Source organism: Aptenodytes patagonicus, chromosome 6 (genome assembly GCF_965638725.1).
Source record: "Aptenodytes patagonicus chromosome 6, bAptPat1.pri.cur, whole genome shotgun sequence".
Lineage (NCBI taxonomy): Eukaryota > Metazoa > Chordata > Aves > Sphenisciformes > Spheniscidae > Aptenodytes > Aptenodytes patagonicus.
Window position 1 is genome coordinate 57,761,278 of NC_134954.1, and position 21,872 is coordinate 57,783,149.

At 66.6% G+C, this 21,872-nt stretch overlaps 2 protein-coding genes across 7 annotated transcripts; one reads left to right on the forward strand and one right to left on the reverse strand.

Moving 5' to 3' along the window:
- Positions 1–28: 28 nt before the first annotated feature.
- PTPRN (protein tyrosine phosphatase receptor type N) lies at positions 29–12,003 on the forward strand. 4 transcript variants are annotated; one of them, XM_076342812.1, is made up of 23 exons: positions 29–153; positions 1,877–1,927; positions 2,122–2,235; positions 2,499–2,604; positions 2,738–2,936; positions 3,123–3,447; positions 3,656–3,772; positions 3,886–3,965; positions 4,059–4,345; positions 4,806–4,892; positions 5,044–5,123; positions 5,359–5,423; positions 7,852–8,064; positions 8,193–8,402; positions 8,493–8,640; positions 8,802–8,875; positions 9,175–9,252; positions 9,386–9,505; positions 9,614–9,780; positions 10,864–10,917; positions 11,035–11,099; positions 11,202–11,275; positions 11,376–12,003. In XM_076342812.1, the coding sequence occupies exons 1-23, from the start codon at positions 51–53 to the stop codon at positions 11,445–11,447; spliced, it is 2,889 nt and encodes a 962-aa protein (XP_076198927.1). In that variant the 5' UTR covers positions 29–50; the 3' UTR covers positions 11,448–12,003. The 4 variants fall into 4 exon arrangements, with proteins under 4 accessions (XP_076198927.1, XP_076198929.1, XP_076198928.1 ...); XM_076342814.1 differs by having other exon boundaries at positions 3,886–3,920; XM_076342813.1 differs by having other exon boundaries at positions 2,756–2,936.
- Positions 12,004–12,466: 463 nt separating this feature from the next.
- DNAJB2 (DnaJ heat shock protein family (Hsp40) member B2) lies at positions 12,467–18,552 on the reverse strand. 3 transcript variants are annotated; one of them, XM_076342818.1, is made up of 10 exons: positions 18,473–18,537; positions 16,693–16,782; positions 15,545–15,654; positions 15,052–15,105; positions 14,780–14,899; positions 14,508–14,597; positions 14,268–14,379; positions 14,064–14,134; positions 13,637–13,858; positions 12,467–12,628 (listed from the first exon to the last, which is right to left on the reverse strand). In XM_076342818.1, exons 2-10 carry the CDS (start codon positions 16,755–16,757, stop codon positions 12,618–12,620), a joined length of 855 nt encoding a protein of 284 aa, XP_076198933.1. In that variant the 5' UTR covers positions 16,758–16,782; positions 18,473–18,537; the 3' UTR covers positions 12,467–12,617. The 3 variants fall into 3 exon arrangements, with proteins under 3 accessions (XP_076198933.1, XP_076198934.1, XP_076198932.1); XM_076342819.1 differs by lacking the exon at positions 12,467–12,628 and having other exon boundaries at positions 13,401–13,858; positions 18,473–18,552; XM_076342817.1 differs by lacking the exons at positions 12,467–12,628; positions 18,473–18,537 and adding an exon at positions 17,758–17,817 and having other exon boundaries at positions 13,401–13,858.
- Between the last annotated feature and the right edge of the window lie 3,320 nt (positions 18,553–21,872).

Consider the following 21,872-nt stretch of genomic DNA (forward strand, 5'->3'; position numbering starts at 1 on the left):
CGGCGGGGCCGCGGCCGGCGGGTGCGCCATGGTGCGGCCGTGAGCGGAGCATGGGGCGGCGGCTCCTCCGGGCGCTCCTCTGCCTCCTCCTCCTGGCCGGCCGCGGGCTGCTGCGGGACGGCGGCGCCTCCGCTACCGCCACCGCCGCGCACGGTGAGACCGGGGCCCTGGGCAGGGCGGCGCCCCGAGCAGCGTGGGGGCCGGGGGGGCGCTTCCCCAGGAGCGGCAGAGCAGGAGGCTCCGCGGCCGGTGCTGTCGTCGCTGCCGTGGATGCTGTCACGGCGCGCAGCGGCAGGCCTGGCTCCCGGCGGAGAGTGGGAGAGGGTAGCCCGGCGCCGGTACCGGCACGGCGGGTACGTCACCGGCACCGGGGGCGCCTCTCTCCTGGGGCTGCCGGGCCGGCGGTGGGGCTGGTCCCGGGGCACCCCGCCGGCTGGAGAGTTGCTGCCGCCCCCGGGGCCGGTTGGACGTGACGGGAGCAGGGCGGTGCTCGCTCAGAGACCCTGCCCGGGGCAAAGCCGGTGCCCGGGGCAGCCGCAGGGATGGGGAGCCCGGGGCAGCCGCAGGGATGGGGAGCCCGGGGCAGCGGCCTTGAGCGGCGGCTCCCTCCGGGACCCCGGCGCCCTTTAGCCGCCCTCCGCCGCTAAGCGCGGCCCAGGACGCGAGGGCGGGCCGGTGCACCCGCTCTCCTCCCGTGTGGCCCCTGCCCGGGGCTCTCGGGGGCCCGGGTGCCGCTGCCGGTAGCAGGGCTGCAGCCCCCCGGCACGGCACAGCCCCGGCGGCCGCTGACTCGCTATCGGACGCCCGGGGCTGCTGTGTCCCTCGTCCTCCAGCGGGCCCGGGACCGCCGGGACGGGGCCAGCCGCACCGCGGGGGTCCCACCGTCTCCGGGAGCGGGCGGGGACGGTGACGGAGCGGCTGCGGCCGAGCCCCGTCCTGCCCGGGGGAGCTTCCCGGGGCCGGTGCCGCCGCCCCTCTCGGCGGAGCGGGGCGTCCCGGCGGGAGGCGGCTGCGCCGCTTCAGCACCGCGGACAGCGCCCGCCCGGCCCCGCCGGCCCGGCCCGGCCCGCCCCCCCCCGCTCCCACCGCCCCCCCGGGGGTCGCCCCTCGGCAGCGGGGTCCTGTGCCCCGCACCTGCGTTGGCCCCCGCCCCGGGGGGAGCGGGCCCGTGGGTGCCCGGGTTTCGGGGACCCCCATCCCCACTTGCCCCCTTCCCCCGCGGCGGGCTCGGCGGGCCCCTCCCTCCCCTCCCCCCGGTTGTTTTCTCGTTCCTTCCTCGCCATCCGGGGCTGAGTCATCGCCTGCTGCCGTCTCGCTGCTGACGGTCTTGGACCGAGACTGGGGGGGGGAGAGAAAAGGGGAAGCCGCCCCCTGCCCAAGTGCTGCCCCCCGAAGGGGGTGGAGAGACACACCCTCCCCCCCCCCCGTTGCATGCACGCTTTGGGGTCCCCCTCGCAAGGAGAGTGGGTCCCTGGTGTCACAGGGTGCAGGGCTCTGTCCCTGCCTCGTGGTGCCACATGTGGGAGGGCAACAGACGTGGTCTTGCAGGTCTCTGACCCCTCAGCCTTCCCTTCCTAACTGCCGGCACCCCAAAAAACTCCAGGCCTCCCCCTGCTCCCCAGAGCCAGGGGCAGGGTCTGTACACAGCCCCCATCTTGGCTTTGCGGGGGGGGAAGGGTGGCACCGAGGCCCTGCCCTGGGCTACCAGGCTGTGCCCCCCCCCCCCCCCCCATCACCCCATTGCACCCCTGTGGCACTTTCCTGGAGAGTGGGGGTCCCCAAGCAGCTGGTGATGAGCAAACCCTGTTGGAGCCCCCCTTGGACGCTGTGCTGACTGGCCTGTCTGTCGGCCTGTCTGTCTGTCTGTCTGTCCCAGGCTGCCTGTTTGACCGGAGGCTGTGCTCCCCCCAGGAGGTGTGCGTGCAGGGTAAGTGGCTAGAGGGGGTGCGCGGGGATCCCTTCTTCCTTCCCAAGGGGGTGTGGAGGGTGCAGGGCTGCCTTGCAGGGGAACTTGGGGTGCAGTGTGGGGGAGCACGGCAGGAGAAGGGTGGGGCTGTACCTGGAGACCCTCACCCCTGGGATGTTCATCTATCCAGCCCCGCTGCCTCCCCTCTCTTGCAGATGGGCTGTTTGGGCAGTGCCAGGTGGGCTCCGGGCAGGACAGACCCTACTTCCAGGTCACCTCTCCCGTGCTCCAGCGCCTGCAGGATGTCTTACGGCATCTCATGGCACAAGGTGAAGGGGGGAGCGTGGGGGGGTCACTGCAGCCCGGCAGGGAGGGGGTGTCAGGCAGCATTGCCTAGTGGCACTAGGGCTGTCTGGGGTCCTGATGGCCCCAGGGGCCAGGGTGGGCTGAGGAGGAGTCCAGCTGATTCTGGAAGGAGTGGGGCCAAACCCAGGCCGTGGGACACAGGGTCAGGACACCAGGGTGGCCTCCCATGTGCTCTCCTCGCAGTCCCCAGGCCTCCTCCGTGTCTCACAGCCCCCTCCCGTGGCAGGGCTCTCGTGGCAGGATGGCATCACCCAGTATGTGATCTCGCAGGAGATGGAGCGTATCCCCCGCCTCCGCCCGCCGCCCTCGCTGGAGTCGGCAGCAAGGGACAGGTAGGGCAGCACGAGCTGCCAGCCTGCGAGCAGAGCCCGGCAGGGCAGCGAGGGCTTTGCCCCCCAAACGGGGTTGGGGTGGGGACACCTCCCCCTTACCAGGTGAGTCACCCCAGCGCTGTTTGTCTCTGAGGTTCCTGCCCCTCCGCAGCTCCCCCCGGCGAGCCCCGCTCCCCGCAGACCCCAGCCTGCCAGCGCCTCAGCATCTGGGGCAGACCCAACTGCTGCTGCCCGCCCCCCTGGTGCAGCGGTACCTGGAGCACCTCCTGCTGTCCCCCCCGCCCCAGCTGGGCTACGAGGAGGCTCTGCTCAACCCCTACTCCTACCACAAGGTAAGCGATGGGGGCGAGCCCCCCCCTTTCATGGGCAGAAAGGTAGAGATGGGCGGGGGGCTGCTGCACTCCCAGCACCCTCCTTCTGTCTGTGCTGGGGTGGCCCCCTGGCTCTGGGGTGCCCTGCCATGGGGTGGCAGGGGCCCTGTGAGGTTTGACCGTGGCCGCTCTGTGTTTTGGTTGCAGTTTGGCTACCAGGATGGCGCTCACCAGCTCCCCAGTGGCTCAGCCAGGCAGAGCCCTGAGACCTCCTCGCTGCTGGGCCGGGTCCCTGCCCAGGCCCTTTTTGGGGCCGGCCCTGTGCCCTCCTATGGCAAGCAGCCAGGAACGGATGGGGGGCATCTCTTCCACGACTTGGGTATGCTCTCCCTGCCCAGAGAGAAAGCTGGCCGCCCGGACCCCGCTGGCACCAGGCTCCAGCACAGCTTGCGGCTCCCCAGTGACTACAGGGACACGGAGGAGAGGGAGCAACCAGTGCCCCTGGCTGCCCAGCCACCCCCTGCACCGACGGGTACCGTGTCCCCCAGCCAGGCACCAGCCCTCATCCCCATCCTGTCCCCACAGCCACATTCCTTGTGGTTCAGACTCTCCCTCCTCTTTGGCTTCATGCCTGTGGCCAGCATATGCCCCCGACCCCACCTGCCCCGGCTGCTGCGTCCCCAGCCCGTGGTCCCCGTGCGGATGCAGGGCATTTGACCTGATGCTGCGTCCTCTTGCAGACGCTGCCCTGAGGAGACTGGCCTCCCTGCTGGCCAGCTACGGCCTGGGGCTGCCGGAGCTGAGCCCCCAGCAGCTGAGCAGCCTCTCCGCCCTCCTCCAGCTGCTCCAGAGCTCTGGTGAGCGGGGCACAGGGACGGGTCCGGCAGGGACTGACAGTGGTGGCTGCCAGGGTAGGAGGTGTTGCTTCTCGGGGCGGGTGCTGCAGGACCTCTGTCTCTCTCCTTTCCAGGTGTTGCTGGCCCCGAAGTGCCCACAGCGAAACGGGTGGGTTTGCAGCAGGGTGGTGCTGGAGGAGGTGCCACACCGCAGGTGGGGGGGGGGTGTATGTGTGTGTAGGGAGGCAGGGGCAGCCACCCAGGGCTCTCCTCGGGGGTCCCAGCTCCTCCCTTTCCCTTCCTCCAGGTGACAGAGGGGGACATGCAGCATGGAGACGAGCCAGTGCCCCCTTCCTCCACAGTGCCGCCCCCCAAAATCCCAACGAGCAGCTCCCCAGGCGACAGGCCGAGGGGCAGGGCAGTGTCCTCGCCAGCCCCCCAGGCAGAGCTGCAGCGGGGACGTGGGGGGGACACACTCAGCCCCGGGAAGCCAATTGCAGTGGAGAAGAAGAGTTACACGGAGGCGAAGGATGGTGGGGTGCAGCGGGGCACGCGGCCACCAGATGAGTACGGCTACATCGTCACAGACCAGAAGTGAGAGCTGGGGGTCGGGCAAGGGGGTGCGTGTGTGCGGAGGGGCTGTATACCCCCTAGCCAGCTGTCACAGCTCCGTGTGCTCGGCTGAGCCGGTTTGGGTCTCCAGTGGCATCAGCTCCCCCATCCCCTTCCACCCACAGTCCCTTATCCCACCCCAAAGCCTTCCCCTGAGCCCGCACCAAGACTAGAGCTCACTGCTGCAGGATGGGAGACTGGGGCAGGCTCAGCCAAGTGTTTGCACAACTGCCTCCATGCACACTCGTGTGCAAGGGGGGGGTCAGCTCACCTCCATCACCACGCGTCCTCATGCTCTGCCTTACCTCCTGCCCACCCTGACAGCCCTCACTCCATGTGTGGGACTCCTCATGCCTGCCCGTCCCCCTTCCCCAGCTGTGGGGAGCGTGGGCCCTCCCCTTGCCCCCACCGCCTGCTCCTCACCCTGCCGCTGTCCCCACAGGCCCCTGGGGCTGGCCGCTGGTGTGCGGCTGCTGGAGCTCCTCGCCAAGCGCCTCCACCTCTCCACGGCCAGCTTCATCAACATCAGGTGAGGGGAGCTGGGCCGTGGGGTGCTGCTTTCACAGCCCTGGCCATGCACAGCTGCCCCGAGCGGGGAGCCAGGAGGAACTGGGCTGTGTTGGGGGTGGGGAGGGGGTCAGTGCTCCCTGGTCTCACGCTGTCTCCCCCCTCCCTCGCAGTGTCGTGGGCCCCGCGCTCACCTTCCGCATCCGGCAGAACCCCCAGAACCTCTCGCTGGCGGACGTGGCCAGCCAGGCTGGTGAGTTGGGCAGGGGTCCCCCTGGTCCTGCCCCCCTTTCGTTCTCCAGTTGTGGGATGCCCCTTCCCAGGGACCGGGAAGAGGGGGCTCCCATCATACATTCTAGTGCCGTTGGCTGAACTGGGGAGCTGGTGTGGGGTGGGCAGCTGTTGGGGATATCCCTTGGCTCTGTCTCTGGGGAGGTCTCTTGGGTGGAGGGGAAGCACCCCTCTAACCATCTTTTCTCCATCCACAGAGCAAGTGAAGGCAGAGCTGGAGGCAGAGCTGAGCCTGAAGATTGTGCAAACAGGAGTGGGAGAGGTAGGAGCAAGGCATGCCCGTCCTTCAGGGCTGGGGCGGCCAGGGACAGGGCAGTGGGGGTGCTGCTGCCAGGCACGAGCCAGGAAGCACACTGTGCCCCAGCCCTGGGGTGCAGGGGTCTTCATGAGCAAGCCATCCCTGTGGGTCTGTGAGGCAGCTGGGGAGCAGAGGGCTCTGGGCAGTGTTCAGGCTACTGTGTTGGAGACAGACTCGGGTTATCTGGGACGGGCCAGAGCAGGACCGCTCCAGTGACTCCCTTCCACCTGGCAGCGAGATGCTGCCCAGCCACCTGCACTCCCAGGGCACTCGGCTCTTCCTAAAACAAAAGCTCCACAGGGTTTGTAGGCAATTTGGGAGGGCATCCCAGAGGCTTTCCCCCCGCTCCATCCAAGACTGGGGGGCTGCAGGCTGCACCCCGCAGGACTCATCCTCACCTTTGCCTCCCTCCAGCCTACGCACCTCACCCTGGCTGCGGCTTGGGTACCCCAGTGCTGGGCTGTGCCCAGAGCACCCCAGAGACCATAGCTAGGCAGGCAAAATGCCATCATGCCCCCAGGGAACAGCAAAGCAGCTGAAGGCAAGGATGGAGCAGAAGCCATCTGCTTGGAGAGGAGCTCCCCCTCCCTGTGCTCCTCTGGGGATCCCCAGGAACAGTCACCTGGGGGGGGAGCCAGGGCTAGAGATGGGGGACTGAGCCTGGCTCCAGTGTCTGCAGCCTGGGGAGGGGAAGTGGTACAGCACATCCCCAACCCGGGGTTCCTGTTTCCCACCGTCCTGCCCTATGGCTGTAGCTGTGAGAGGGAGGAAGGAAGGGGGGACCTTGGAGGAGAAGGCCATGGAGAAGGGGTGGCCTGGCCACTGCGCAATCAGTCTCCATCAGCAACATGTGGAGTGTTGCTATGGCAATGCCTTTTGATGTGGCAAGTGGCAAGAACTGGGAGAGATGGCAGAGATGATGGAGTTGGAGCTCAGAGGAGGCTGAAGCAGCTTTGGGAGCCCTCTTCTGCACAGACCTCCCCGGTCCAGACCACCTTGTGCTTTTCCTTTATCCCCTCCTGGGCTCTGAACTCAGTGGGACTGGTGCAAGATTTGGGGAAGGAGGGATGCAGAGAGGCAGGGGGACAGCAGGGCCTGGGCAGGCCTTGGGAGGGAGGTTCCTTCTATCCCCCCAGCCCTGCTGACACCTCCAGACCTTCTGACCCCTCCAGGGGCTGCAGGACTGCTCCTGCTTGGGTGCCCCGGGGAGCTGGGAGGTGCTGGCCCTGGTGGGGTACCCCTGGCTGCAGGGCTCGCTGGGCCCTGGTGGCAGTCAGACTGGCCCCCAGGCGCTGGGGCTGGCGAGGCTGGGGGGCAGGCAGCAGCGGGGACCCCTGGGGCGGGAGCATCCCCAGGAAATGATGGTGACAAGGTAGGTGATGATGACGCAGTGTTCCCTCGGTAACCTCATCAGGCTTGTGGCCAATGGGAGGCCGTGGCAGTGAGGTAATGCTGGGCTCTGGTGCCTCATTGGACACAGGGTATTTGGTGGTGATGATGCCCCAGCAGCCCTGTGCTGCCCTAGGACCTGGCTGGTAGGGGGGCAGCATCCTGATCACCAGCAGCTCTGTGACAAGGCCCTGGGGGGTCTCGGCCTTGGGGGGGGGTCTCATCCAGCAAGGGCTCAGCACCATCCCATCCCAGCATGGGACCAGCACGGATTTGGCTGAACCCCCAGCTACAGGGAAGGAGCCCTGGAGGCACTGCCTGCAAGATGGCAGGGGCTGCTCTTTGTCCCAGCTGAGGAGAGCGATCGGGAGGACCCGTCTCCCAGCCACCGCAGCTGGGATGGCACCAGCCCTCTGGCAGTGCCGGCACATCCCCCCGTGTCCTGCCATGGAGCAGTGGCCACAGGGGAGAGCCAAGCCCCATTTGGGGAATTCCCCTGGGAGCAGCGATTGCTGCCCTGGACCCAGTGCTGCAGTGGCCCATCCTTTGCCATTAACCCCTTGGGCTGAATCCAGCCTTGGTTGTCCTCCAGCTGGGCAGGAGCTCATTGAACCTGAGCTCTGTGGGGCTACTGCCTGCCCTGGAGGGTGGCAGCCTGGGCTGGGGCTGCCCCAGGGAGCAGCCCTGGGTGCTGGGAGCAGCAGGTCGCTGCTGCCTGGGCTTGGCCAGGCTCTGCCCCCTCCTGCAGCCCCAGGGACACCAGTGTGAGCAACGCCCCATGCGACATGCAGGTGGGTGCACTGTGCCTCACCCCAGTGACACCCAGCACCGCAGTGACACCAGCTCTGCCCCAGCTGAGGGTGCTGGGAGAATCAGCACAGCACCGGGTGCCCTTGCTCTGTTTTAGCCCCCAACAACCCCAAATGTGGTGCAGAATGGGGTCTCTGCACCCCCAGCCCCATGCAGATGCCCCCTGCTAACCCTTGCTTGGCTCTGCCCCCAGCGAAATGAGGCTGCTGCCTACTCGCGCCCATCCCGCTTCGGGGACGGCTTCCACTCGGTGCTGCTGACCTTCATCGCGCTGGCCTGTGTGGCTGGCATTGCCATCGCGGTTGCTGCGGCCTTCTGCCTCCGGCGCCATGCTAAGCAGCGGGAAAAGGAGCGCCTGGCTGCCCTGGGGCCCGAGGGTGCTGCCGACACCACCTTTGAGTACCAGGTAGGACCCCACAGGACGTGGGACCCTGCAGGATGTGGCACCGCTGCGTCAGCATCACTCAGGGTGCACAGGGCTGCCTTGTGGCAGCACTGTGGCTGAGGGACAGGGCTCTTGCTGGGGTCCCCCAGGAACTGTGCCGCCAGCACATGGCTGCCAAGTCTCTCTTCGGCCGTGCTGAGGCACCGGTGGCGCCGGCAGAGACCTCACGGGTCAGCAGCGTCTCATCCCAGTTCAGCGACGCCCCGCAGCCCAGCCCCAGCTCCCACAGCAGCACGCCATCCTGGTGTGAAGAGCCCGTCCAGTCCAACATGGACATCTCCACCGGACACATGATCCTGGTGAGCTGGCCTGGCTGGGTGGCAGCCCCCCTCCCCAGCCCCCCGTGTACCCCCCTGGCTCCCAGGCTGACCCCCACCCCTCTGCCCCAGGCCTATATGGAGGACCACCTCCGCAACCGGGACCGGCTGGCCAAGGAGTGGCAGGCTCTCTGTGCCTACCAGGCTGAGCCCAGCGTCTGCTCCATTGCCCAGAACGAAGCCAACCTGAAGAAGAACCGCAACCCCGACTATGTGCCCTGTGAGCAACCCAGCTACCCTGCCCCAGGGACCAGCTCCCAGGGCTGTGGCAGGAGGGTGGTGCAGGGCACGGGGATGCCTGGGGCCACGGCAGGCTGTGGCGTGGGTTTGCCCCCGGCTTCCCCAGGCACTCATCACATCCCCTGGCCTCTGTTTCCCCAGATGACCATGTGCGGATCAAGCTGAAAGCTGAGAGCAACCCGTCCCGCAGCGACTTCATCAATGCCAGTCCGATCGTGAGTGGTCACCGGGGGCTCCTGCCCTGCCACCCTGCTCCGTGATGTGCTCAGCCCAGGCGAGGCTCCCACTCTGGGACAGAGCTGGACTGAGCTCGCATCCCTGTGGGCTACGGCTGTGAGCAATGGGCCTGCCCCATTGCTCAGACGTGGTTAAAATCCATTTCCCTCCTGGCTGCGGCACCCGAAGCTCCCTCCCCAGCCCTCCTATCACCCCTGGAGTATCCCCCCCACTCCTCCCGGTGTCACTGACCCCTGGCCGAAGAGCGTGCAGTCTGACACCCCCTTTCCCGCTCCAGATCGAGCACGATCCACGGATGCCGGCGTACATCGCTACACAGGGGCCGCTGTCCCACACTATCGCTGACTTCTGGCAGGTGAGCGTCACCCGGCTGTGCCAGCCCATTGGGGTCTCTCTGGGTGCTGACCACCAGATGGGACACAGCGGCTCGGCTGCCCTCCTGCCTGGGCTGTCACCCAGTGGTGACACCCCCCATGCCTTGCCTGCAGATGGTGTGGGAGCACGGCTGCACAGTCATTGTCATGCTGAGCCCGCTTGCAGAGGACAGCGTAAAGCAGTGTGACCGCTACTGGCCAGATGAAGGCTCCTCTCTCTATCACATCTATGAGGCAAGTGTGGCCAGTAGCCCAGGGCAAGGAGCATCCTCCAGCCCCCATCGCCCCGAGCGCAGCCCCCCTGCCTAGCACTGATGCCCACCAGCTGCCTCTCTCGGGCAGGTGAACCTGGTGTCGGAGCACATCTGGTGTGAGGATTTCCTGGTGCGCAGCTTCTACCTGAAGAACGTGCAGTCACAGGAGACCCGCACCCTGACGCAGTTCCACTTCCTCAGCTGGCCGGCCGAGGGCATCCCCGCCACCACCCGGCCCCTCCTCGACTTCCGCAGGTGAGCGCCCACCTGGTGCCATGCCAGCCCCCGGGGAGCCGGTGGTGGTCCCAACCACAGGGGACTGATGGGCGAGGACATCACTGCCAGTGTGATGAGGGTCAGGGCTGTGGCGTGGGACCGGCTGGGGGGACGGGGGCTGCCGTGCATGGGGAGGAGCAGAAGAACCAGGTTCTGGCCAGTTTGGGATGAAGCTCGGCAGAGCTTGGTGGGCAAGAAACTTCCAGCTAAGGTTGCCAGGGCTCTCCAGCCTTCATGGGGAGGGTGGGAAAGTGCTCTTCCCCAGAGCTGGCATGGGGGACAGCACCACCTGGCACCCTCCCCAGCCATGGGTGCAAGAAGCAGCCCTCGGAGCCAGCCTTGAACAGCTGTGACCCATTGCTCCCCATGCCCTACAGCCAGCGGCAGGTCCCCAGCTAGCCCGGGGAGAGGGCTGCAGGGCTGGGACTGCTCCCAGGAGGTTTGCAGGCAGCGCCTGCTGGGGTCCTGGGGTTCCTGGGTGGTGGTGGGTTCCTGCCAGGGGCTGGCCAGTCACTGTCCCCCGGCCATGTGGGGCCAAGGACCCTGCTTAGGGCAGCAGGGGGTCCCCGAGCACGTCGCCCTCCTCTCTGCCCTGCTCATGCTCTCTCTGTCTCTCTGTCTGTCTCTGTCTCTCTCTCGCAGCTGCCGGCGTCATTTTTGTGATTTGCAGCTAGTAATCTGGCTCCAGTTGCATAGTCACAAAAGTGATCGTTGGCAGCCGTGCCTGCTGCATGGAGCATGCCGGGAGCCCCGCTGGCGCCTGGCCCCCAGCTTCGTGCCCCACCGGACCAGAGCTGCTCCCTTGAGTGTCCTGCCACTGCTCCCCTCCCCGGGCTGGGCACCCGAGGAGCCGGGCTCCTCTCCTGGCCCCTTTCTACCCATGGTCCCCCATCCCATGCCCAGCACCGCTGGGGAGGCAGGAGGAGCCATGTGCCAGACCCCCAGGGCCACATCACGGGGTGCCCACTGCCCCCACCCCCGGCTCGGCACAGCGAGGGGCACCTATCGCAGCCTTGTCCCCGGCATGGCAGGGCACTGACCTGCTCCCTCTTGTCCTTGCAGGAAGGTGAACAAGTGCTACCGGGGGCGCTCCTGCCCTATTATCGTGCACTGCAGGTACCGCCGGGGATGGAGGTGGGGTACGAGCTAGGGGGTGGCTGCAAGGCTGGGACCTGCTGGCCAGGACCAGTCCCTGGAGCCTGTCCCCCTGGTCCAAGCGTCTGTGTCTTGCAGTGACGGTGCAGGCAGGACCGGGACATATATCCTCGTTGACATGGTCCTGAACCGAATGGCCAAAGGTAGGTGCAGAGCAGCACCACTTCTGCCCTGTCCGGGGGGTACGGGGCCATCTGCTCTGCCCGTGGACCCCCTCCTAGCGCCCTTCTCCCCCTCTGCCCCAGGGGTGAAGGAGATAGACATAGCTGCTACGCTGGAGCACATCCGAGATCAGCGGCCTGGCATGGTGCAGACCAAGGTACCCCCCCAAACTGGGGATCCCTTCCCTCCCTGAGCACTCACGGCCCCTGGGGCTGGGCTGATGGGGACCCTCATGCCGCCTTCCTCTGCTCCCTCAGGACCAGTTTGAGTTCGCGCTGACAGCTGTGGCCGAGGAAGTGAATGCCATCCTGAAGGCACTGCCGCAGTGATGGCGAGGAGCCCTCCCCTCTCGTGTTCCCCCATGCCCCTCTGGCTTCGCGTGCTCTCCTTGCCCTGCCCATGGGGCTGCTCTCCCTGTAAAACGCTGTCTGTGCTGCTGGCTGTTTTTGCCCCCCAGCTCCCCCTGCCCCTCTCCCCAGGGACACAGGGCTGAGCCCCTCTGCGTGCAGGGCACGGAACCCCATCGCACCCGCTGCCACCGTAGAGGGGACTGGGCTAGTGTCCCCTATCCCCTGTGGAGGAGGAGACCAGGTGCTGCTGCTGGGAGTTGGCTGTGGAGCCCCCCCAGCACCCTGGTGCAGCTCTCCTGCACCCCAACCTGGTGGTCCTGTGCCAGCTCCCTTCCTGTGCCCATGTGGGGGGCAGGAGTGGGCAGGGGTCCCCTACAGCTGGGGGCAGCACTGGGTGCAGGGGGGCCTGGCCCAGCCCCAGGTCCCCTCCGTGTGCTCCCCGCCTCGTCACTCGAGCAGAAGAGACATTTCTAGAGAAATATAATTTTGTATCTTGATGTGAATAAAGTTCTCGTGTCGCATTTGTGCAGCTGCAGCCAGGCCTGGCCTCTGACTGTGTGTGTATATGGGGGGACATAGGGACTCCCCCACACCCTCCCCACTCCTGCAGGAGCACAGCCACCACCCCACAACCACCAGACAAGTGCAGCTGGGACTGGGCCCCCCTACCTGCAGGCAAGGATGGGGAGGGACCCTGCAGCCCCCAGCCCAGAGACACCCCCCAGGCAGCAGCTACTGCAAACAGGTTTATTGATGGTTGTCAGCAGAAGGGGGTCAGGGAGGGGGGGTGCAGCAAGGAGGGGGGCAGAGCCCAGCCCCACTGGCTGAGCCCAGCCATGCTGCCCCTCGCTGCCTGCTGCCAGCACCCCCCAGCAGCCTAATCTACAGCAACCCCCCTCCAGCCCCTTCCCCTCCAGCCCCCCATCACCACCCTACCCACCACCTTGTGGTGCCCGGTGCATCTCCCCCCAGCCCCAGGTATTGCTCAGCCATAAGCCCTGTCATGCCCCCCCCCCCACCCCCCCACAGAGCCAGAGGGTGCTGGGGGAAGGGGGTGACAGGGGGTGGCCGTGCAGGGACAAAGCTGAGTCCTGGCTGGGAGAGCCTCCATGGGCGAGCGGGCGTGCGCGGTCCCTGGGCGCAGCAGCCTCAGAACACACCTGGGGAGACAAGCGGAGGGGGGGACACAACAGCACCCGTGAAACCCTCCTCAGCCCAGGGCTGGGGAGGAGCAAGGAGGGAGCGAGGAAGGTCCCAGAAGGAGGAAGAGGAGAGCCAAGGCAGGACCATGGGCAATGGCAAGGGTGGGAACACCTGTGAACATCGGTGAGGGTCACTGCTACTGCGGGAAGCAGGGCGGGACAGTGGCCCCAGGCCAAGGCAGGGGGGGTGACAGTGCCCTGAAGGGTGTGTAAGACGTAGGGACGGGGGTGACCAGGCAGGGTCTGCGATGGGGGGGGGACAAGAGGCGGAGGGGGTACAGGCAGGAGCGACAGCATCCAGAGGGGAGAGACAGACACAAGGCACCAAGCAGAGCCCACGTGCGCACCCCTCCTTGCAAGGAGGGAGAGCCCGACCCAGTACTCCCCAGCCTGGGCAGGGGCAGGCAGCAGCCAGGGAGGCACTGGCTGGAGCCCCTGCCCATCTGCAGGGCCAGCAGGGAGGGAGGAGCAGGCAGAGCTGGGGCACGCCTGCCCACGGGCACCCCGCGCTTCCAGGAGCCAGGGCAGGGAGCTGCCTCTCTTCCTGGGACCCCACCAAGGGCCCCTCTTCCGGCCACAACCCCCACCTCTGGTAGCCCCCCCACCCCAGGGTGCCACCAGCCGCCCACCCACCTGAGCAGCAGCAAGGAGGCATGGCAGGAGAGACACCCCCCCCCCCCTCCCTTGCTGGGGAAGGCAGGAGCCGAGCTCCAGGCAGTGAGATCCCACCCCCCCTTTCCTCTCCCTGCCCCAGGGGGCGGGGGGCACAACCCCAGCCCCACGCTCAGAGTAGGGGGCAGTGCCACTGCTTCGCTTTGGGGGCAGGTTCATGCCCCGCTGCGGCATGACTGTCGGCCCCCGGCGGCTCCTGCTCCGGCCCCCCCCAGGGACCGCGGGCTCTGTGGGTGGAAGACGGGGTGCCAGGGCTGCCCCCCCGTGCCGGCAGGGCGCCGGGGCCATGCCCACCTGCTCGGTGGTGCCCCGCGGCCTCCATCTCGGAGAGGCTGTAGGCCATGGCCAGCTGCAAGTCCTCGTCCTCGTCCTCGCTGTCCGTGTAGAGGCATACAGGCGAGGAGCTCGGGGGCCGGTGTGGGGTGGGTGGTGGGGGCGAGGGGGGCCGCGGGCTGGGAAAGGCTTGCTGCTCCCGCCGGCTCAGCTCCAGCCCCAGTGCCATGTCATCAGGGACGCCTGTGGGGACAGGGGCAGGGGACGGGGGTCGTGTCCACTCCAGCTCCCCAGAGTTGGCATGAGGCCCCAGCAACTCCTGCCCACCCCACCAATCTTCCATAGCAGAGCCCCCAAAGGGGGCTGGGAGAAGGGTCCCCAAAGGAGGAGAGGGCGCTGGGAGGTGGCATTGCCAGACCCCAAGTTGGTCTGCAGTGCCACTTCTCACCATCAATGTGGATCGACTTCAGCTCCCCGTCCTCCTCCACTTCCACCCGCTCCCGCCCGTTCTCGATAATCCTGCAGACAGACAGACAAACGGATGGACAGTCAAGGGCCAGGCAGCCAGAGCATCACAGCAGCAAGCTGCAGGGTCCGAGGCCTGGCAATGAGGGGGGTCTGCGGGGGTGAGGTGGGCCGGCACTGCCCTCACCGCTTGGTGGTGATGCGCCTGCCGTTAACGAAGGTGGTGGAGGTAGAGACGGAGCGGAAGCCCAGCCCTGCGTCAGCGCCGGAGCCGGAGCCGAAGGACGAGGCAAAGAAATCTGGAGAAGGGAGCAACAAGGTCAGTGCCAGGGTGGGGGGCATGAGGAAGGCAGGGGACGGACCCTGCACAGGGGGACGCGGTGAACTGGGACTCCCCTGCTGGGTAGGAGCTGGCAGTGCCTCCTACCTGAGGATCCTGGGAAGGGGGTAAAGAAGTGGCCTCCCCCGTGGTGCCGTGGACCATGTCCTCGCAGCTCAGAGAAGGGCAGCATCTCATCTGGAAGGCAGGGAGCCCCCCATCAGCATCGCCCCCACGGCTCGGCGAGCCAGAAGCAGGGCACTGCCATGGGGACACTTCCCAGGGCCGGCCGTGCACCCCGTTCCCGAGCCCACTGGCTGTCCCAGGGCCAGAGAGGTGCCCCAGAGCCAGCCCCCGGCACCCCCCAGCCCCACACACACCAAAGAAGTCGGCGAAGGGGTCTCGCCCCCCGAAGAACTCCCGGAAGACGTCGTGAGCGCTGCGGAAGGTGAAGGTGAATTCAGGGGCCCCAGCATCGGCCCTGGAACCCCCTGGTCCAGCTGGAGGGAAGAGGCTCAGAGTTAAGTGGAGCCCCGGGTGGGAAGCCCCCGAAGGGCGGGGAGCCCCAGGGGACACAGACCCACACCGGGTCTTCAGATGGGGCCGTATCCGGAACTGCACTAACCCCCCATGGCCCTGCTCACCCACTCACCTGCCCCCATGAGTCCGTCCTTGCCATAACGGTCGTAGACATCGCGCTTCTGCTCTGGAAGGAAAAGACAGGGGGCTGCAGGGAAGCCGGCTGCCAGGCACGGGGCCAGGAGCGGCGGCACAGGCAGGAGCACCAATGCTTTCCCCTGGCCAAGGGAGGTGCAGAACAGCAAGAGGAGGGGGGCGGCACGAGCCCCCACCGCACCAGCACCGCTCCCAAACATAAGTTGGAGCATTGGGCAAGGATGCGCAAGCCTCAGCCCCACTGGGGAGATCTCATCCCAAAGCACCCCAGCATCTCTCCCAAGAGCCATTTCGGGGGATGCGTGGGGAGGTAACCAAACCCCACAAGCCGGGCAGTAAAGCTGGAGGGACCTACTACCTCCCGGGGATGTCCAGGGATGCCACCTGGGTGAGCCCAGCAGGAGGACACCCCAAGGTAAGCAGCCCCAAGGGCCGGGGCGGATACAAGAGACAGCACCATGGCCTCTTACTGTCCGACAGCACTTCGTACGCCTCGGCGATCTCCTTGAACCTCTGCTCGGCATACTCCTTGTTGTCCGGGTTTTTATCTGGGTGCCATTTCAGCGCGGCCTTCCTGTACCTGCACAGACAGGCAGCGATGGGCACACAGCAGCCTTCGGGTGGCGGGGGCTCCCGCACCAGCAACCCCCCTCTGAGCACATGCCTCTGACCCTGCGGGCAGGGACACCCAGAGCCCGCTTCACCCAGTGCCCGCTTCACCCAGCGCCCTACAGCCTCAGGCATCAAACGGGAGCTTCCTGAACTGGTTCACCTCCCAATCAAATATTTGCAGCATGACCCCAGCCTGCGCCTGCCCCAGCTGCCCTTGGCAGCCGCTCCGGATGATGCTCACAGGCTTGCTCCGGAGCCTTCCCAGGCTCTGCTATGGGTGTGCACAGACTGGGGGTCACTGGGGGGCTCCTGGGGCCAGGTGAGCACAAGCAGCCCTTTCCTCCCACCTGCAGCTAGCTGGGGTTAACCCAGGCTGCCCAGCTTCTCTCACCCACTCTTAGGAAACTCCGTCCCTCCAGGCAAGCCATCAGTCCACACCTATTCCCCCCAGGTGATGCCTCTCCCCAGCGAGAGCAGTAAGACCTCAGCAGGGTGCCAGGCAGGAGCTGCAGGAGGCTCCGTCTGACCCCGGGGCTCCCCCACGGTGGCTGGGGCGCAGCACGGGACCTGTCAACGGGGCCTGGTCCCCATGCTGGGGGACACGCTGCTCCTCACCCTGCGAGCTCCAGCCCCCTGACCCTGATGCCAGCAGAGCCCCCGCACGCCAGCCCTCTGCCATCCCCGCACCCTCTGGCAGAGAGAGGGGATGCCTCCAAACGCCAGCGGGACCCACCTCTCACCTCCATCCCCAGCCCTGGGCTGAGAGCGGGGACAAAGGGACCAAACCCCACCAAGAGATGCCTTTGTGCGGCAGCAAAGCCCGGCCCCGCTCTGGCCTCCGCACAAAGGAAACAAAGGCTGGATTGTCACCTCTGGAGCTGGGCCCTGTCCCTACCCGCCCCGCAGGGAGCCCCCGCCTCGCTGGTGCCGGGGGCGGGGGGGCAGGGGGGGTGGTGGCTCCGGCTGCTCTGCCCGGCGGGCAGGGGCACGCCTGCCACGCACTTACGCCTTCTTGATGTCCTCAGCGGTGGCATTGCGGCTCACCCCCAGCGCTTCGTAGTAGTCCACCATGACGTGCGGCTGCCCCGCGGGGTCACTGCAGGGGGGAAAGGCAACGTCAGGGGGTCCACAGGCACAGCCTGGCAGCGCCAGGTGCGAGAGAGCAAGGGCAGGCTGCCCTGCCCTCCCCAGGCACCCCGGCCACACCACAGGTCCCCCCCGAGAACCGCCCCACGCACAGCTCCCCAGCACCCTGCCTGAGCCTCGGCCACCTGGATGCACGCACAGCCCCAGCTGGGGACCCCTTGCTGCTGCCGTGCTGCCGTCCCACCTGCAGCACCCCAACTTGCCCAAGCAAGGGGACAGGGATCCTCGCTGCCGGCCCCGCTGGTCTGCCCCGCTCCCCCCCTGCTGCCCCACCTCCCCTCCCGCCCCCCCCCGGGGACTCTGTCCTGGGGCGGGGGGTGGGAGGGGGGGCAACGGGAGCAGCCCGCTAAGGTGCTTAGCGGCTGGAGCGGATTAAGGGCTCAGCGGGGACCCTCCCCGTCCCCGGGCACCCCGGGGCACTTCAACCGGCCGACCCGCTCCGGATCGGGGACGGGAGCGGGATGCCGCCGCTCCAGCCCCCCCCGACCCCGGAGTGCCGACCACGCCCCCCCCGGTACTCGCCCCCCGCCCGCGCTGCCCGGGCGCATCAGCTGACGGGGAGGGCGGCGCGGGCACTGGCACCAGTACGGCACTGGGAGCGCAGCGGGGCGGTGCTGCCGGGGACCGCACCCCCTGCCCGGCTGTAAACACGGCGCTCCCGGGGCTGCTCGGCCCGGCACTGCTGCTGGAAGTTTCCGCCCCCCCCCCCGCCGCCACCGGCGGGCAGCCCTGGACTGCGGCCAGCGGATCGAGGCCACCGGGAGGGGCGGGGGCGGCAGCACGGGAAGGGACCGCACCGGACCGCCACCGCTTCCCCCGTGCGCCGCTCCCCCGGTGCGCCACGGTCCCCCGATGCCCCCGCTCCACCGTGACCCCTTGCGCCGCACTCCCCCCGCACGCCCCCCCCCCCCGATCCGGCGCCCACCTGAGTGCCGCAGCCGAGCCCTGCCCGCCCGCCCCGGGCCGCCCGCGGCCGGCGTCGCGCGTCCCCCCCACCCGGGCCGCCGCGGGGCCTAAAGGCGGGCTCCGCTGGCCGACGAGCGGCGGTTGCAGCCAACCGCCCGGGCCGCCGCCTCGTGACGTCACGCGCTCGCCTTTCAGGCGGGTGAGGTCATAGGGAGGCGTGGTTGAGCGTGGAGCGGGGCTTCTCCGCTGCCCCGCCTCCTTCCCAGTCCCCGTCCCCCTCCCCATCCCCGTCCCCATCTCCATCCCTGTCCCCATCCCAGTCCCTGTCCCCGTCCCCATGCCCGCTCCAGCCTCCATCCCCATCCTCATCCCTGTCCCCATCGCAATCCCCGTCCCCCTCCCCGTCTCCATCCTCATCCCCATCCTCGTCCCTGCGGCTCTGGGGGGGAACCTGGCCGGGAGCTCCAGCCCCCCTGCGCCCCGCTACCCCCCAGCCCGGCCGTGCGCTGGCCGGGCATCCCCTGGGCAAGCCTCCCGGGCGGGGGGGGAGCGGGGCCGGGTTGCGTGGGACCCTCCAAGGCGCTGCGGGAAAACCAGGCGGTGGCGGGAGCGCCCGGCAGGGTCTGCCTGCCTCTGGCTGCGCGCTGGGACCCGGAGCTCCGCTCCGGCTCTCCCCGCTCCCCGGGGCTGCGTGTGTGCCCGGGGGCAGCACCGGCAAGGGGGGGGGCACTGACCTCGCTCGCTGGCCCCAGCGGTGCAGCCAGTGCTGCGAGCGCACCGGGGCACGGCCACCGACCCGGGACAGCCTCCGGGCTCCGCTCGCTCCTGGCCTCCTGCCGAGTCAGCTGCCCGGCCAGTCCCTGCCGGAAAGGCCAGCGGGAGGGGACAGCGGGAGGGGACAGCCGGGGTGACTCAGCGCTTTGCCCAGGCCGTCCCGCCGGGGGGGGAGGACGAAGGGGTGCAGCCTGCCAGGCTGGGGGGCGCAGGTCCCTGCCAGGAGCCCGGGCTGCCTGGCACCGCTATGGCCTCGGCAGAGCATCCCCGGCCCTGCGCCCTCCCCAGCCCTGATCAGAGGGCAGCCGGGAGCAGCAAGCCACTCCCAGCACCAGGGTGCCCAGGCACCCGGAGCACTGGGGCTCAGGGGATGGCCACGCACCGGGAGCTTTGATGTGGACTTTTCCCCTGCATGGCCCCTGCCTGGGCAGTCCCCGCAGAGGGGCTGCTCTCACCTGTCCTCAGGGTCATGGGCAGACTCGAGGCCACTCACCTGCATCCGTGCACCTGTCCTGGCCATCGAGATCATATTATTCCCTCTTGCTGTCTGGATGGGAGAAGGAGGGAGCCTGGTCCCTCTGCAGCCTTTTGGAACCCCCGCCACCCCTGCACTGCAGCTGGGATATTTTCCTCACCTCCTGTAAACCCCTAGCTGGGAAGCCTGCCTAACTTTCCCAGTGCTGCTTTACCTGGCAGGCTGGGGAGACCGGGACGTTGAGACAGGCCATTCCCAGCACCCCTCAGGGACCAGTTTCAGGACAGCCATCCCCATGAAAAGCCCTCCTCAGCAATGAGCAGTGGGCCTGGGTGAGCACTGGGACGGGTGAAATGCCAAGGGCATCTCCTGTGCCAAGGACCATCTCCTCTCCAAGGGATGGGAGACCCGTCCTCTGCCGTCAGACAGCACTTGATGAGTTCCTTGAGCGGCTGCTTGGAGTATTCCCTGTTGCTGGTTTTTTTTTTCCTGGATGCCATTGCAGCGCTGCCCTCCTGTACCTGCCTGCGCAGGAGCAGGGAGTGGGCTCCCTGGGGTGACTGCCCCAGGCCAGGGTGCCCTCGCTGGCTGCCAGGGGCTCTGATTTGGCCCATCTGCCCAGCAATGGGTGCAGGGCTGGCCCGGGCCGGGCTGGCATGGGCGCTAGATGGAGCCACAGGCTGCCACAGAGGGACCCCATCCTGCTGGCTGGGAAGCCGGGGAGATGCCACCAGGACCTAGCCATGTCTCAGCACCTTGCTTTCCTTTCCCTGGCTTTTGCAGCTGATGTGGGGACAAGGAGGCCCCAGAGCTGCCAGGTCTCAGCCCGCTCTGTGCCCACCAGGCAGGGAGGCCTCTGTGCCAGGGAAAGGAGAGGAACCCCCATGCTGGCCGGGACTCTGGAGCCAGGGGAACACATCACTGCTGCCTTCATGGCACGTATGTCCCTCATCCACGAGGCCAGGATATGCAGTGAGAAGGACTTACACGTCCCTAATGTCCTTAGGGGAGGCTGTGTGGAGTTGAGCAGTAGCCCACCACAGCGCTGGGAGGAGAGAGGATGCTGTGCCAGCCACACCTTGCCCCAGAGCTGCCACAATCACTCCCTGTCATGGTTTAACCTCAGTCAGCAACTGAGCACCACACAGCTGCTTGCTCACTCCCTCCCCCGAGTGGGATGGGGGAGAGAATCAGAAGAGTAAAAGTGAGAAAACTCATGGGTTGAGATAAAAACAGTTTAATAATTGAAATAAAATATAATAATAATAATAATAATAATAATAAAAGACTATACAAAGCAAGTGATGCACAATGCAATTGCTCACCACCTGCGGACCGATGCCCAGCCAGTCCCCAAGCAGCGGCCCCCCCGGCCAGCTTTCCCCCAGTTTATATACTGAGCATGACGTCACATGGTATGGAATGTCCCTTTGGCCAGTTTGGGTCAGCTGTCCTGGCTGTGCCCCCTCCCAGCTTCTTGTGCACCTCCAGCCTTCTCAGTCGGCAGAGCACGGGAAGCTGAAAAGTCCTTGACCAGTGTAAGCACTGCTTAGCAACAACAAAACATCGGTGTGTTATCAACATTATTCTCACACTAAACCCAAAACACAGCACTGTACCAGCTACTAGGAAGAAAATTAACTCTATCCCAGCCGAAACCAGGACACTCCCCTACTCAAATGAGCAAAGCCAGCCACCTTGCAGCAGCCGAAGAGAGGCAGCCCATCACCTGCTGGTGCCTCACACGGCGCACACCTTCAGCCACAGCACCCTGCCCTCTTTCCCCTGCCCTTTCCTCCTAGGCCTGCCCAAAGTCCCAGTGCACCCACCTGCCAGCCTGGCTCACACCAGCTTCAAACCCAGCACAGGCATCTTGAGCATGCCTCAAGAAGACCCTTATTTCTTTACAAATTCTGGGAACCGCTGTGCTGCAACCCTGTTTTTAGCTTTCCAAGGTCACAAAAATGCTCATGAAATACTCTCGAGGCTTTCTGAGAAAAGAGCTTTTGGGTGAGCGAAGCAGGACCCTGAAGGACCATTTTTTTTTTTATCCTGGTTACCCCATCTCTTAGGAAGCCAACTGAATTGCATCATAAACTCGTGCTATATTATTATGCAAACTACATATTAAGACAGATATTTTTTTCAGCGCTGCGCAACATTTCAGCTTTTGATTTCCTCAGGAGAACACAAACCCTTTCACAGCCTCCTCAAAACTGGCAATTACATACTGCAAAATTTCTTGGCAATTTTTGAGCCTACAGAGTGATGTGTTCGGGGAGCCGCGTGCCCACTGCTCCCCTCGTCGCACCCAGCCGTCTCCCCTCCCCTTCTCCCCGCTCCCCAAGGGAGGGTCCCCACTCCAGGGCAGCCATGTGGAGATGCAGCAGGGAGGGAGCAGGAGCTGGAGCCAGTGGGGTGAGAAGTGGTTGAGCAGAGCGAGGCAGGCTCCTGGGTGCCATTTCCATGTCACCTTCCTCAGCCTGCCCGCTCCCAGGAGAGACAACGGCAGCGGCCACGGCCATGCTCCCCATCTCTGGGCACGGCCACTGGGTCCGTGCAGTCCCCAGAAAAGGGGTCAGTGGGAGCAGCGGGTTTGCTCACCCCTGGAAAGGCTGTGCCGGGGTGGGGACCCCCAAGCGCAGAGGGCTGGTGACAGCCAGAGACATCACTTGAGAGGGGCATCCATTTTAAAAATCCACATTCATTCTTTTACCCCCAGTCCTGCTGTCTCATCCGAACAGCCCCGCCCAGCTCCCCTGGCTTCCCTGCACAGCCAATTTCTCCACACCCTCGTGTTTTTGATGCTCCTTGTGTTTGTCTCCATGGCCGCGCTCTCAGCCGCCTGCCCGTCTCTTCCCCAAGCTGCTCTGTTCTCACCCCAG